The sequence below is a fragment of the Aquila chrysaetos genome, chromosome 13 (genome assembly GCF_900496995.4).
Source record: "Aquila chrysaetos chrysaetos chromosome 13, bAquChr1.4, whole genome shotgun sequence".
NCBI classification, from domain to species: Eukaryota; Metazoa; Chordata; class Aves; order Accipitriformes; family Accipitridae; genus Aquila; species Aquila chrysaetos.
The window spans coordinates 21,096,180-21,112,293 of NC_044016.1; the positions used below are offsets into that span (position 1 = coordinate 21,096,180).

The following is a 16,114-nucleotide window of genomic DNA, read 5'->3' on the forward strand; positions in this document are numbered from 1 at the left end:
AGATATTATAAAACTCTTTGTTTACCGGGTCCCAGGTTAGGAAAGGCTATGAATGCAGAAAGGCAATGTACTCAAGTGCGTGGTGGCCCTTGCAGCAGCCCAGTCCTGTGCTCTGGGAGGTGAACAAAAGCTCTTTTCTTCTGTAGATGCAACCATGGCTTCAGGCAAAACTTCTTAGTAAACTGAGCAGCCGGCACCTCTGGGGGTTGCCTGAGGGCTGCATCTTGGGGCCAGCAGGACACTGAGGGCTAGGAAAGAAGGAAGCTCTGTGCAAGGCAGGCAGGGGTGGCCGAACTCATTTTACAAAGGGGCTAACATTGAAATTGCTGGCTCCGGGGGATTACATGCTGTCTGGGCAATGCTGCCATGACCAAGGCCGACAGGCCTGGGTCCGTAGCCTTCATGCCGAGGCTCTCTGGGGCACCATGCCCCCAGTGGCCCCATCACGTGCATCCCCCCACTAGTGCTGTGGTGGGGTTTTCAGCTGGGGAATGCTGCAGAAGCTGAGGAGGTGATACAGTGAGGTTTTAGGATAGCTTAGCTAAAAAGCAGTCAGAGCTGTCCTCCTAAGTCCTTTTCATACTACAAGATGAAAAGCTTAAAGGGTGGAGTTGTGGCTTGTAAAGTAGGGAGGGCCCCATCCTGCTCTGGATAAAATGTGACCTGTGGGGCACTGGCCTGGTGTTACCTGGAAAAAGGGAAAGGGCTTGTGGTGCCACATCCACTGAGAAATGCTCCTGCTGAAAGGCTGCTTAACTGGACAGGCTAGTCTGATGTCCCAGTGTGGGGCACCGACAGGGCACATGGAACAAGGATGTGCAAGTCCCTTTTCCTTTCTTCCTCCCTTGCTAGAGCATCGCAGTCCCAGCCGGCTGCAGTGAGGAAGGAAGTGTGACTTCCCATGATGCAGCAGATGGTGGCCCTGGCTGCACATGAGGTGCCGCACGGATCACAACACTTGTGGGGTGTGACAAATGGCACATCCCTTTACTGTTCATCACTTCACTTGATAGAGGCTGCACTGGTCCTGTCTCATTGGTGTTAGGACTAGGGGCTGCAGTGACTTGGCCTTAGTGTTTGCCTAGGACTGAATCTCAAAGCAGACATTCTGTTGTAGGATGGCTTGTAAGTCACATCTGATGGAAAGCTTCTTTAGTCCTGTCTTCTTTTTTGCCTCCCTTGGCTGCCAGTTTGATGTCTGATCATAGGCTGCTGTCATATAGGACAACGTCAAATCAATGCAATTCCACCTACCTGCTGAGCCATCCTCTGTACTGGGAAAAGGTGGTTTTTTTCAGCTCTAACTCTCCCATCTGCCCCACTGATGCACTTTTTTTTTTTTTTTTTAATTTCAACTTTTGTTCAGGCAGTGAGAACAGGCAGATTACATTTGTGCTCTCAAGTCAATTGCCTTCAGTTGTGCTAGTGGCGTATGTGATGCTGGGCAGAACTCAGCCCTGAGGGAGGAGGAAAAGGATGCAGAAAGAAGCCAGTGTGTCAATGGGAGGTGTGCTTGGCGGACAGTTCCAACAGCCATCATGATGCAAAGCTAGGGAAAGCAAGAGAAGGGAGAGGTGGCACTGCTTTTTTAGGCTGCAAGAGGAGGAGAGGTTTGGAACGTGCAGTGTGATTGAGTGGCAGCCACGTGCTGGTGGAAGGAGAGCTGGCTGATCAATAGCATTTGGTGGACAAGCTGTGCTTGATTGCTGTGCAGGACCTGGGGGTAAAGCAGCAACTTTGCCACAGGCGTTTGGGAGCGAAGAGGGCAGGATCCTGCCTCAGCTGTGCTCTCTGCTGCCTGAAAATGGGACACGACGTCAGTCACTGCAGCTGACAGCACGTTGAGCTGTGTCTCTTTTTGTCTCCAGCAATCTGTCACAGGGGATGATATATCAATGAGACCAGCTGCTAGAACAAGGTCCTCTCTACCTGTGCTGTAAGGGAAGACTCCAGGAAGCTGGATGTTTGGTGGGGGTGAGAAACAAGGAGCTTTTTCCACTTCTAGTATATGTATTCTTTACTGGCTAAATTGGCAACAGCAGAGCCTTCACCCAGTACAAAAGAAGGGAGTTTTCTCCTGGCCATTGCTCACTGCAGGCAAAGGTGTCTGCCCGGCCATGATTGTTGTTAGCCCTGTTAGCCAGAGGATCAGAGTGATTTCTACAAGGCTGGCCAGGGAAGGCTGGCCAGGGAAGCTCAACACAGGCCTGACCAGCACTGAAGGGTCAGGTGAGTTCAGCCGAAATGGCTGGGAGCCATGGGATGAGGTTTCCCCCTTAGGTCTGCCTAACATCTTCCAATGCTGCTATTTAGACTTCCCTTTGCCCACAAGAACTTAGCAAACAATGCCTAACTAATGAATTAGTCTGACTAATTCTGTCTTTTTGGATTCACAAATTGCTCTTCAGTATGATTCATGGTTTTCCTGAGCTGGTTATCCCTGGTCCACAGATCACTTGTAATCAGTTAGTTGGGAAAATTGGTAATATGAGCGGTGGCAGGTTAGTTATGCCTCAGTCTCGTGGTACCATTTCTCTTCTCTGATTATCCAAAGTAAATAAGGTAATCTCCCCAAAACAGGGTAGCTGAAAGTTTTACAAGGTGGCTTGCCGTTCATAAGGTGCCTCACAGCAGAGATTTTGTCTTGGCATTCACTTTTCGTAAGTACTGCTCCTAATGCAATTCAAGTACTTGATTATGCAAGAGAGAAAGCAGGATATTGTTTAGCTTGCCTAGTACAAGGGAATAATTGCGAACAGTTTTCCCACTCTTAGTTGTGTTTGGAATAGTTACAGTGCCTGAGAAAAACAGTACAAATAATCTCGCTGGAAAGGCTCACATGATCTTAAAGCACATCTAGTAGCAAAAATCTCATCTATCTCTAGCTCCTAACGCCACTGTTCAGTGCTCATTCAGGGTAAGGAGAATGTGAGAGAAGAGATAATCACATTCCCCAAACCCATATACCCCTCATATCAGCCTTGCAAGCTTGAGATGTTGTTTTCACACCGTTGTGCTTGTTCGTATCCAGCAGTCTGTTGGCTTGTGTTTTACAAAGCTGAGCACAGGATGAAAAACGCTTTCCAGGTATCAAAGATAAAAGTGAGTCCTTTGTGTGCACCTCTTACCCACACTCCTTTGGTGGCTTCAAGGGGTACATGCTAGTTACTGAGTCTTTTCCGAGAGTCCCTATTGATAAGCTGTGATGCAGCTTCCTCCCATTTACTCTGCTCATCTGTTGTTTTCAGTAGTCAGCCCATGTTCCTCCTACTGTTTCAGAGCCTTTTCTTCGGGCACCTTCTTCCCCTTCCCTGTTCCCCCTCCTATTTTCCACCTCTTGTTTCTTTTGTTTCTATTTCTTTTTTTGGTTTTGTTCCTGTTTTGGGGTGTTTTTTTCCTGGCTTTCACTTCCTAGAACATGTTGGAGATTAAGAGGGGAGAGTGTGTGAAGGAGGAAAGGTTTGGAAGAGAGATGTAGTCTCTCCCATAGCTAATGACAAGCAGGAAGGAATAAGCACTAGATGGCTGTTTTGACTGTGTTTCATAAAGAAATGAAATGTACGCAGTCATGCTGCCAGTGCAGGAAGCATGGAGCAATGTGAAGGGCTTTATGGCTCTCCCTGCATACGCTGTGCTGCCTGCCTCTTCCTTAATAGAGACAGGACTGCAAGTGCAGTCGAGTTAGAGGTGGCCTATAGGCTCTGGAATTATACTTACCTGTATACCTTCGTTACATGTACCAGACTGGCAAGTCCAGAGTCCCACACCAACGCTGTTTCTGCTCCAGTAAGCAATAGCCCCTTCCTTTATTAATTGTTGTTTTGAAGGGTAAAGGTGCCCTAACAGAGGGCTCTACCAGGCCAGGGTCTGTAGACAATCCAAGAAAAGAAGACTGGGAGATGGCAAGTGCTGTTGGTGGAGCATGTCTCCCTTGGTAAGTTACAACCACATTATAGACAAAATGGCTCAGAGCTCAACCTAACTGCAGCTGGGCAAACTTGGGCTATGCAGAGCCAGATTGCTTTTTCTTCTTGGAGCCAGAAGTGCTGGCAGCATGGTGCATAGACGTGTACATGGGTCTGGCTGCAGGCAGTTGTGTCCAGGGCAAGGAAATGGGTGGAAGAGGAAACCATGCTCACTGAGATTAGGGATGGGTATAAAGTTGGATCCAGTAAGGCACCAAGCAGTGCCAATTTTCAGATGCGAGGCTCAAAAGAGACTGGAATCATTGCTTTCTGCAGGAGGGGCTGTGGATCAACGTGAAGGATATTGTCCCTTATTCAGGTTATGCCCATGCTGCAGACAGAGAGGTGATTGCATTGTCAAGTACAGGTAAGATCCTGCAGCAGCAGTATAGAGCTTCCAGTCTGAGCAGAAGGATGGCATGTGCTTTCAGGATCGAAGATATGGCTGTGAGACAGTAGGAGAGAGATAACAAGCATAGTTAGACATACATGTAACCTGTCTAGCTCAGTACCAACCACAGTGACACCAACATAGGCTCCTTGCACAGACTGGGGAGTGTGTGGATCTCTCTTCCCACCCATCACCAAATTCAGGTGCTAGTTTACTCCCTTTTCTTTTCCAACTTCTGGGCTCCCCCTCCTCAGGACGTGCAGCCATGCGGTGCCCCAGTAAGCCCATGGCTCATGAAGTTGCCAGTCATGCTGTGCCTCAGTTAAGGCTTTTACTTGACTGTCTCCCTGACAGAGTGAAGATTAGGTCTGTTCTCTTAGACCAGGGAACATATGCTAATAAAATACATATTGCTTTCTGATCAGCCCCTAATGAAAGACATTATTGAAGAGTGTGGAACAAGCACTTACAGTAATTCATGACAGCACCTATTTGGCTTCTCTGGGAAGCTGTAAACTGCTGCTCTTGGCACCTAATGAGGATGGGCAGCTGATTGTGTGTACGAGAGGAAGAGAGAGAGACTGTCTCCTGCCTTAGATGATTCCAGGTGTCCTCGGTAGCTACTAAAGGTTGCAGTTGCTTCTCTCATTGGAGCTGGGGATGTTTCAGCCCAGAAAGGGAGCCTCCTGTTAAGGACAATTTAGGATTAAAAGCTTCCAGGACTCCTCATTTAGACCGAATAATGGATTTGCTTTGGACATCCATGCTTGCTTAACCCCAGGATCTAAACCTGTGTGCTTGACTGATGAACAACATAGACATGAATTTCAGTTCACTGGTGTGCTTGTCTGGCAAATGCCAACTTTATGTTTGCAGTGTGATTATTTGCTCTGGAAACCCCTAATGAGTAATGGTTATCAAGCAAAGAAAATTAAATAAATCCAAGTTTAAACTTACCCTAGCCGTTTAATTGATACTGTTAATGCTTGACATCATTTCCATCCAAGGTGGTGATGAAGTACTAACCCAGGAAAATGTTTTAATCCAATCTGACAGGCACAGGAAGTTTGATGAGAGATTATAAAGAAACATCACAGTGACTGTCTTCATACACAAACCAAATTTCTCCACTATCCAAAACTTACCCAAATGGCTTTTCCGGAGTGTGCAGGCATCTTCCCCATGGCTGATACCAGCCAGTTGGATCAGAATCCCTTATTAGGATTGTGCTGCTGAAATCTTGTGCAGCTGACACCGGGTTGGGAGGCAATGCCATCTCAGCGAAGGATCAGGATATCATAAGGAAGATCTGAAAGATGGAAAACTACTAGAGTGGTTCAGGTGGGATGAAATGCTGTGGTACAAATGCAAGGTCATGCATGCGGAGAGTGCTGTCAGAGGGATCTGCTACAGGCTGGGAGCTCATCACTGGGAAATGACTGAAGTGGAGGAACAGTGTGGGTGAGCGAGTTGACTTCAAGGAGCTGCTGGTAAGATGCAGGTGTGAGAAAGGGCAAACGTACTCCTAGGTGAAGCCTAAGGTACTTCCAGGCAAAGTGGAGAAGTGCTACTGCATCCTATGTGCAGGGCTGGGATACCAAACTCCAGCAAGTGGGGTCATGCAGAAAAGGACTATAGAGTAGATCAGGGAAAGCGAGAGTCTATTACAAGAGGAGGAACAGACTGCTCAGCTTGTTTAGCCCAGCAAAGCAAAGGCTGAGGTGTGGTGTGATTGCTGTCTATAAAAACATCAGGGGGTCAAGCAGCAGGGAGGGAAAAGAGCTATTTAAGCTAAAGGACAATATTGGCACAGGATCAACTGGGTGCAAGCTGCTTGTGAATAAATTCAGGCTGGAAATGAGAACATTAGGGCGGTCAGGCTCTGGAACTGCTGTCCAGCGGGACAAGCAGGCCAAACAGGAATGGCTTTTAAGATGGGATGTGGTACATTCATAAAATGAATAAGCAGAGGTCTCTTGGCTGAGACTGACTGTTCTCTTGGGCACATGAGAGAAATGGATGGCCCTCACACCTACTGCTGCCAGGGCACTGAGCTTTGAAGACTGCCTTGATTGCTGGTTGCTTGAGGAGTGCAGCCCACCAGCTGCATGGACAGTTGAAGATTATTTTGTCCACATTATCGTCCCGTGCTTCTTTCAGACCTTTTTGAGATACCTGTGCTTCCTGCACCACCAGGGTCCCCCATGGCTCCTGGTCCCATGCACGCCTGCTCTCCAGAGTGTCCTGACACTCACAGATGAGAGAGGAGGGCTTGGGCAGAGGGGACTCAGCCTAACGCCCTACCAGCACGCGTGCCAGAGACAGCATTTGTCTGTTGTGCTCCTCTGCGGAGCTGTACAGGGAGCGAGGAAGAGCCTGGCAGAGGGAGGCAGCCTGTGTGCAGGGCTGCTGTGCCACACCAGCCTGCCTGTCTGCCATCTCCTCTCCCTTTGGAGATGCCGGTGTGGCTGGGGATGGGAGCTGGGAGCTTTCCCAGCTGCCCATGTCTGCGGTTAGCTGGTGAGAATGGAGTGGGAGCGCGGGCAGCCACCCCCGTCTCATTTGTGCTGCACGAAGGAGCAGCCGGGGGAATTTGAATGAGGCTGAGAAAAAAGGGAGAGAGAGTTGAGCATGTGTGGAAAGGATTTGGAGGGGAGATACTGGAAAGCAAAGCTAGGGCTCGTGCTCTGAGCTGAGAAGCTGCTGAAGAAGCGGGACAAGTAAGGAGAGAGTGGCAGGAGTGAATAGCAATGCTGGGAAGCTGGATGCCTGCAGAGCAGTTCCTTTGCTCCGATCAGCTTGTTGGGGAATCTGCATGATTTTAATGTATGTTTTTCTAGCTGGTGTTTGCAACAATTCCCTGGGGCTTGGAGATGAAACGGGTTTTCTAATTTCTCCCTCAAACAAACATGCACAGCTGCTTAACCTGCAGCTGGTCATGAGACCACATGCGTGGCTATGCAGGTCATACCAAGCCCTAGCACAGGTAGGTTATCATGTTCTCGTGAATTTGTGGTGCGGTTTGTTGAGCAGGACTGCAACATTAACTATTGACAGATATGTTTATTAATATCCTTTGGCTTGATTATGTCTGTTAGCTGATAAGTACGTAGCTTAAACATCATTCAGTCTGAAAACAACATCCTTTTTTCCTTTAATAGCCTACATAAACAGAAGATGTTAATGTGGCAGTGTCATACTTTAGACCCCTTTGCTGTGACAGTGTCCTAGCTGGGATGGAAACAGAGGGCAGGGGTAGTGTGGCATCTTGCTTTTTTCTCTGAGGCTCGTAGCATGTGTTTCTGGACCATGAGCTGGCTCGGCTGGGCACAGTGGGACAAGCACTCTCTAAGCGTCACGAGCCAGCTCAGATGATAAGATGGGGGACTGGGCAGACAATACCTACCAATAGAATGTGAAAGTGAGGAATGAGAAAGGGCAGACCTAGGTTGCAGGTCCTGGAGGCTTGATGACTAGGTACATATGAGCATGTGAGTGTGCTCTCCCTTGGTTGCTCGTACTGCTTACAAGTGACAGGGGAAAGGGACGGGTTGCACACCGTACATGTGAATACCTACATCCCACATAGGGTTGATTCTGCCCTTTGTAAGGTGTTTTTAGTGAACCAGTTCTGCAAGAACATTCTCCTGTCTGCAGCCTGTGTGGTATTCACAGCCAGCCGGTAGAAACTGTGGGTTGGTTTGTTTTTTCCCTTCCCATCCCCTTCCTCTGATTTTTGGAAATGGAAGGAGGTAAAGGCAGAGATGAGGCTGTGCATTGTGCTGTGCTCTTGTTCTGGCCCCACTGGCAGCATCCCGAGCCTGGTGATGAATGAGCTTTTTGCGTGAGATCCTCCACTGAGGCTTCAGCATCTCTGATAAGGTGGCCAGTATTTCACTGTCCTCTGTGCCTGCCTCTGCTTTATTAACTGCACCGCAGCAATATCAAGCTGGAGCACTGGGCCAGCATGATCAGAAGGAGGGGGTGGAGGGAAGAAGATACCATGGTAGCATGGGAGAAGAGCACACACGGAGCAGGAGAATGAGGGCAGCAGCAGGCGATTCAAGCGGATTAAAAAATGGGTTCCTGCTGGACTGATGCATGCAGCTCTGCACAGACCTGCTGCTGACAAACAGGGAGGCAAAGGATGTTTAGGGAGGGGGAGGCAGAGCCAGACCTTGGCCTTAATGTCTCCGTCTGCTGGACCTGTGCTAAGTGACTGCAAGCTGGCACCTGCTCTGTGTGCACAGAGCAAGTGGCTGGCTGGAGCTCTCCCCTTTTTCTCCCTTGCACTAATTTAATGCCCTTTAAACTGTGATGGCAGTGCATCTGGCCCTTTCTCCTGACGGCTGCAGCTAGCCCAGGGGAGATGTTTGGCCCATACTGCTTTTCACCCAGAAGAGCCAGTCTTTCCAAAGGCATCCCAGGTCAGTTCTGTCAGGATGCCAGGACTGTAGGGACTGTAGTAAGGACGTGTGGAGGGCAGCCTTGCTGGCAGCCATTTGCTGTGTCTGTCCAAGTTGCAGGTTGAATAGAGACAGGACATAGGCTGAGAGAAGAGTTGGGTCAGAAGTATTTGGTGGAGGGAAAAGACCCCTGCAAAACTTTTCCCTGTGTTCCAAGAGGAGGTACATGCTGGGCCCTGGCTGTGCCTTTCCCATTACCTAGTGATCCAGGTCTCTCCTGGGAAGCAGGGCAGTTGCAGCCCACGGGGGGCATATATGCCTTTATTAATTTCTGTTTCACAGCCAAACCTGAGTGGCAGCCAGGTATTTATTTGGTTAAACCCATGTGCCCCTGAAGATAGACTCAACTAGGGGATCTAGAGCTTTGCAGTCCAGACTGGAAGCTGATTTCTCAGTTTGTCCTGGATTAGGTGATGTGGGAGAGTAAGTGATTTGACATTGCTCCCAGAGGCTTTAGATACCCAAATTCCACCTAACTCCCAGCTGAGGTGGAATTTGCACTGTCTGAATCTCACCCCCAGGCTTCTCTCTGACTCTCCATTTTGTTTCTCTTCTAAAGGTTATGTCTAGACAAGGTAAATGGATCCTGACCTCCTCCTATTTGCTGGCTGCCTTTCCAGCGCCCCGGCTCATGGCAGCCTGTGGGGAGGAGCTGCCACCAGCCCCCCCAGTAAGGCTCCACTCCCCAGAAAACCCCGTGCCAGGAGCCGTACTGCTCCAGCCTCCTGCTTCTGGCTTGTGACCCCTCCTCTCCTCCCAGGATAACTGGGGGTCTGGCGCTAACAATCCCAAAAGAGATCACTGCCACTGGGAGCCACCTCCACTCTTGCTTGGCAGAGTGGTGGTTCAGAAGGCTGGCAGATGGAAGGGCTGAGCGGTAGGCATGCCAGTTGGATCAGCACCCAGTTTGCATGTGTGCAGATGGGGCGTTGTTGATACGAATGGATCCTGGCAGCATCCCTGTGCCAAGTTCATGCTTGGTTCCCAGAGGCATTGCCCTGGTCCTGCCCACTGGGACTGTTCCCAGGTGCCTCGCAGGAAGGCACCAGAGCAGTTCCCGGCCCTCTGACCCATCTTGCCCTGGGGAGGAGGAGGAGGGTGTAGAAAGCAGTTCCTCAAGCAACTTGCACCCTAACCTGTTTAGGTACAAAGGTCTTTTTTAGGCACAATCTGTAAGGCAGGTGCAAAGATGTTGTTCACCGTGAGAACCACATGCAGCCATGGATTCCCAGGAGCAAGTCCCTGCCCCAGCACAGTAGCATGGCAGGATCTGGTCCAGCCCTGCCCCTTTACTTGGGAGCACCGTCCAAACTGTGGGCAGATCAACTCAGGTGAGGAGGTGGGTCGCTGGGTCCTGGCCATGTTGGAAATGAATAGGGCTCTGGCATGGGAAGCTCTCCAGTGGCAGCCATTGCTTCTGAGTTTGAACTTAGTTGTGTACGTTAGGGCTGGAGGCAGGCAGAGGAGGGATTGCATGTGCTTGTTTTTACCAAGTGCCACATCTGCATTTCTCCCCTGCCTTGTGTTGCTGATGGCCTTCATTCCTGCCGTGCCCTTACTCGATCTTTGTGCTCCACACTCTCCACGCTGACAGATTTGCTGTAAACCTTCCTCCCCGCATCCCTGTTCCAGTAATCCTGTAACTTCAGAGTTAATGACAAACACTGAGCCTGCCTATCGGGAGAATTGCCTTTGCGGTGAAACCTGTCAGCCTAGAGAATATATTAGAGGCAAGGGAAGGCTTAGTGTTTGGAACAGTGAACACTGGGCCATGGAAAGCCCTGCCAAAGGTCTTTTCACCAGGACCAGCATCCCTAATAACGTATCTTGCCACAAGGATCCAGGCACTGCACAGCAACAGGCAGGAAATTGTATCTTCACAATGCAATCCTTGTTCTTGTTCTTCTCCTTCCCCCACCAAGCAAGCATGACTGTGGCAGGGAAGTTTTTCTGACACATAATTCATCATTTTTAGTGGTGGTGATTTTGACAACAATATTTTTCCCATTGTTTTCTTGAAACTTCCCTGCTGCCTTAGCAAACTGAACGATGTTCAGCTAGTATGGTTCAGCTAGCATGGTTCAGCTTCTTCCTCAGTGGGCATCAGAGAAAGAGGGAGCCTATGAGTGACTCCAGAGGACCATTGACTTGATCTAGACCCCTTGCTCTGGTCTGCGGAGGCAGCGTGGGCTAGGATTCAAGAGTGGATTCTGTGGAAGGGTGCTGAGGAAGCATGGCAGTAGACAGGTCCCAGCAAGGCACCAAATGAAATGCCACGTGGCCCAGGCAGCAAATGAATGAATTCTGCAGAAGTGATTGTGAACTGAAGGGTATCTTGGCAAAATGCCATGCTGTGTCTGCACAGGACCCTGGTGCACTAAAGGAGGTGAGTTGGGTTCATTCCTCCCCTCTTGCAGACATTGGTTCCAACACAGAGTTGCTCTAGGACCCATAGTTCATGTTGTCCCCCCAGTCAGGAGGACCCCAAAGCTTCCCTTCAGGGGAGAGCTCAGGCTCCTGATCACTGTTCTGTACCAGCGGTGGGAATTTTCAAACCAATTCTGCATGAAGATCTCATTGATAAACCAGGTGTACTTGTCTGTATAGGAAGAGGAGGAATAGGGTGTTAGATGGTAGATAGGATCCCTCAAGTTTCCAGCTTCAGGATTTTTGTAACACTGTGGGTTCTTTTTCTATGCAGCTGGCTCAGAGAAACACCATCCAAACCTTCATTCCTGTGCAGAAAATGGAGAAAGGCCTGTTGCTGGAGCACATCTTGCCCAACCTGAAAGTGCCTCAGAGCTATGAAATTCGCCTGACGCCCATCACCAGCTTTGGGGCTGGAGATATGGCTGCCCGCATCATCCGGTACATGGAACGTAGGTGTCTCCTCCTTGGTCCTGGCTACGAGAGCAGGTCCGAGCCTCAGGCCTAGGGACATGAGCATGTGTAGATGTTGTCTTCTGTGACCCTTGGGTGGATCTTTCTGCTCTATGGAGTTTTGATGGGACGGTGCTATCACATTTGGCCTTATTTGGGCTGTTGCCATCAATGCAGACCACTAGATAGAGACCTCTGAGGGCCAGTCTCCACTCATCCTTCACTCAGCAGCTCTGACTCGCACTCTCTACTCTGTGCGCAGGAGAACCCCAAAATCCCAGTCCCCTGTCAGGCCATGCTGCAGCTTCCTGTGGTACAGTGGTGTATTTTAGAGGACAGCCACTGGACACTGTATTAGCCACATGCCCATAAAAGTAAGAGGATTTCAGGGGGCTTCAGTTCTTTCCAGAGGTGAATGCACAGTTCCTTTCCTAACTAGTCACTAGTAAACCTGTAGCTCTGTCAAATACCCTGAATCCCAGATCATCCCATTGATATACATTGACCACCCTTCTCTCCCCAGCATCCCAACAGCTCACAAATCTCCCCATTCCCACAACCCTATGATTTCTTTACTGTCCTCTGGAGCTTGGACCCTGTATTTCAGCAGAAAGTACAGATCCCCCTCCTCCTATGTTTGCATGATTTCACACAATCCTCTTGTCCTGTGGAGTGATAACGTGTCTGGTGTCCCCAGCATACCTGTTGTCTCAAACTTCCAAATTGTTTTGATGTCTCTCTTAGATACCAAGCTTTGGTATCTAAGTGGGTGCTATCCCAGTGGGTGCTCCAGAAAGAAACTACTTGGGCTGCCAGAAGGGTTCCCCCGTGCAATCCCGGGATCACCCTTTAGGTGGGGTTTTCTTAAGGTCTGTTGCTTGGAACAGAGTCAGCATCTTGTTCTATCACCAAGGCATACACCGAGCACTGTTTCACAGAGATGCTGCTAGGAGATTTGTGCATCTGTGACCTTTCTTGGTGTGTTTGTTTTATTTTCAAACTCTGATTGTGATTTGTGATTTGAGGGAGTACTATCTGTTCTGACTTGTTTTTCTGTTTCCTCTTCCAGCAATCAACTATCCCAGCCCAACAGGTAAGAAAATATTTTGAGTGTAATGCATGTTAGTCCAGTGCTCCAGCAGCTCAGGCAAGCCGAACGGCTGGAATACACAGCTGACTTTGTCAAATCTTTTTCCCCAAAAGAGGATGAAATTGCATACACTAATGCTTCCAGTAAGTAATGCCATTTATTGTACCTCAAGTTATTGCCAGGAGATATACACCATAGATATGCCTCCCACTCACACCTGATATCTCTGTGACTGGATAGGCTGTGATCTTGAACCCACTCTCCCCCTAACATTAGCAGTCTGCATCCAGTAAGCAGGTTATTAAATGTTCCCCAAAGTATCAGTGTTTGTATATCCCCCATCCTCTTCTGACCAAGGAAGATACCGCTTGACATCTCTGCAGGCTGGTATGGAGCAGTCTCCAGCTCAGATCTGGTTTCTCTTCCAAACTCCTTCAGCACAGTCCCTTTCTTCTTCCCCTCCAGTGTCATCACTGTTTACTTGCTTATTTACCTTCTGGTCCTTCCTGCCAAGAGGCAGGCCCATCTTTATTGAGCACACAGAGTTCCCATTGATTTCGAGAGCAGAATATGCAATGTCTCAGAATGATGGTCTTTAACAAGAACATGATGGTGCCCATCAAGCATAAAAGAGGATTTCTAGCATGCTCTAAGTAGCAGTGGAGTGATCTTCAGGGGATGAAACAAAGTCCCTTTGCTTTGATTGTTGGGTATAAGCCCAGGCAAAGCTCTTGGGCAGAAATGGGCAGACTACTTGCTGGTGGTCCATAGGGAGCAGGTGGTTCCATGTAGCTGTTTCTTTCTCCCTGTTTGTAGCTGCTGAGGCAGCATTCAGTCTTTTTATGTATTACTCTGTGTATGTGTAGGCAAATGCTACTGCTGCACTGCAGGGTAGCAGTGGGAAGGAGAAGCGAGGATTAGGCAACAGCAGCTGGGAATCAGGATATGGGGTAATCTTGTTAAGGCAGCCATGAGGCGTTCATTCTTGCAAGTTCACACTCTGAGGATGGTTTGATGAACCATACTCTGCATAAGAGAAGGAGCTTCTTATAGAGTCAGAGAGATTTTGTGGCTCTAATTCCTGATTCTCTTTGCTTTGCTTTTCCCCACTTTCATATCCTCTTTAAATATTCTCCATAGAAGATTCGCTGGGAAACACTGAGCGTATTGCCAGGGACCCACTCCAGAATGTGTCCCTCAGTACTCGCTGGAGGAGGCAAGCATCCCAGCTCGCAGGTGGAAGTGACAAAATCTGGCCTTTTGCCACTTGCTTTTACATTACATAAATCACTGGTAAAGCCAGAGTGACTTGGGTCCTAATTGTGTCAATCTCTCGGGGTCTTTGTAAACTGAGCCTTCAGACTGCTCACCTGGGGTTGCTTTGGCGGCTTGATAGAGACCAGAATGACTGCGTGAAATTTGCCTATGGTGGAGGATAACTCAGCCACGCTTGTATTTTTGTGCATTAAACTCAACATTTAGGGTTTCACCTTGATACAAGTTACCTAGCCTGTGGTGGATATTGGGACCTCTGGCCCAGTCATCAGGGTCTTGCCCGTGAGTTCATGCCTTGAGATTGACTGCCTAAAGTTACACTCACCACACTTGCTTTCAGAGATGACCCTTCCTTTCAGACCTGCTGCCAGAGAAATATGAGCCCAAAGGCTCTTAGCTCTGTCTCTGGGCCACAGCTTAGTTCCCAGACCCTCATCCCAATAACATGGAAATCCCTGCTACTACCTCTTATTTTCCCACTTCCCCTGCTACCACCACCCCTAGGGAAAAAGGTTGGGACAGGACTGTAAAGGTATCCTCACACTAGGCTGCCCAGCCAAATTCTGGGAGCAAACATTGAGAGCTCTCAAGTGAAAGGCAAAGATTAGATGATTAATGCCTCTGGCAGCCTGCTCCAAGGGCATGCACAATGGTGATTAATTTACAAACTCTGAGAGTCACTTAATACAATTATTTCTTCATGCATTTTCTCTCTCAACCTAATAAGATGTTAATGACATTGGGGCAGGCATGCATGTGGCATGGTTACAGAGCCAGGTACTGGGGTTATAAAGCAAAAGCAAAGTAAAAGCAGAGGAAGTGAACAAAAGACATTGAGGATTTCAAATATGTAGAGGTTAGCAGTAAGACTGACTGTAACTCTTAGAAATCAGTCAATCTGGTTCTAAAAACCAGAATTTATCTTTAAAAAACTGTCCTAGAATTATCTTAATTCTAAGGTATTACCTTAAAAATCTCTTAGAATAACTGATCATTTTATTGTCATGACTAAATTACAGTGCTGGGGAATCTGCTCTGTCCTTCTTACCTCTCGCCTGCAATTTCACTTATATATAGCCTTCACTTTCTAACCCAAACCCTGCAGTGCTGCCTCACAAGCTATTCCAGCTCATCAGCAGTGGATGGTTTGGTTTCCCTGGTCCTAGCAGATGTAGCCTTGCAACCTTGGTGACGAGGGCATTAAGAAGCATATGGGATTGCTGGGGTTTTTTTCTCTCGGCCTTCCAGAGCAGCAACACTATTTTTCATGTATCTGCAGTCTGACTGTGTGTGGTGCTAAAATGTTTTGGGATCATGGACAAGTACAGTGGGTGGCGATCAGTACCAGATGCTGGTTGTTGTAGATTATGCTGGCTCATTGCTTACTGTCTAGTGCTTGTGTGTCCTGTCTCTGATAACGCCTCACAGTGCAGAGGACTCTGAGCTTGTTGCCCCAGTATGAACATGAAGGAATGAGATGTGAGCCTGGCGTTTAGGTTGGAGTCCTCAAATATGTGCCCATTCCTCAGGAATGTGTGTGACGCAAAGGTTAAAAAAGGTGACTGCCACCAATTCCTTGTGTCGTGATAGCAAATAGGATTGTCTGGGCCATATTATCCCCTTGTCACAGATGGAGATATTAAAGCAGATGCCAATCCAGTATGACCAACCAGTTACGGTATTGTGAAGCTTTCTTCCATTACTGGTTATAAATGCTCTAGAAATTTACCATGGAAAAGGCTGTTAAATGCTTTTTCTTAGATCCCGACATACTTTGAGCTTGCAATACAGTTTTCATTGTCTTCATCTTCTAGATGGGGAAACTGATCTCCAGAGACAAAGTGATAGCCTGTGGGTCATGCAGCAGGTCTGCAACAGAGCTGAGGCTCAGAGCATGGTCCCTCATGCTCCAAGCCAGTTTCAGTCATCAGACCACAGCTAAATGACGAAGGCAATTTTACTCAAGTGCGCTCCATCTGCTATTCACCCATATTCTGCAGCTAGAGTAGGATTATTATTTTTTGCGTTCATCCAGCAGCCAGAATTG

The 16,114-nt window shown here is 48.4% G+C and overlaps 1 protein-coding gene across 4 annotated transcripts in view; it reads left to right on the top strand.

The window, feature by feature from the left end:
* The window catches only part of MDGA1 (MAM domain containing glycosylphosphatidylinositol anchor 1), a 152,509-nt gene that overhangs the window by 103,160 nt on the left and 33,235 nt on the right, over nucleotides 1-16,114 (top strand). For 3 of the 4 annotated variants that reach the window (XM_030034531.1, XM_030034532.1, XM_030034533.1), the window contains 2 exons: nucleotides 11,524-11,701; nucleotides 12,772-12,795. In XM_030034531.1, coding sequence (XP_029890391.1) covers nucleotides 11,524-11,701; nucleotides 12,772-12,795 — 202 coding nt within the window. Of the gene's footprint in view, nucleotides 1-11,523; nucleotides 11,739-12,771; nucleotides 12,796-16,114 lie in introns of all 4 variants that reach the window. The other variant, XM_030034535.1, reaches the window with a different exon arrangement.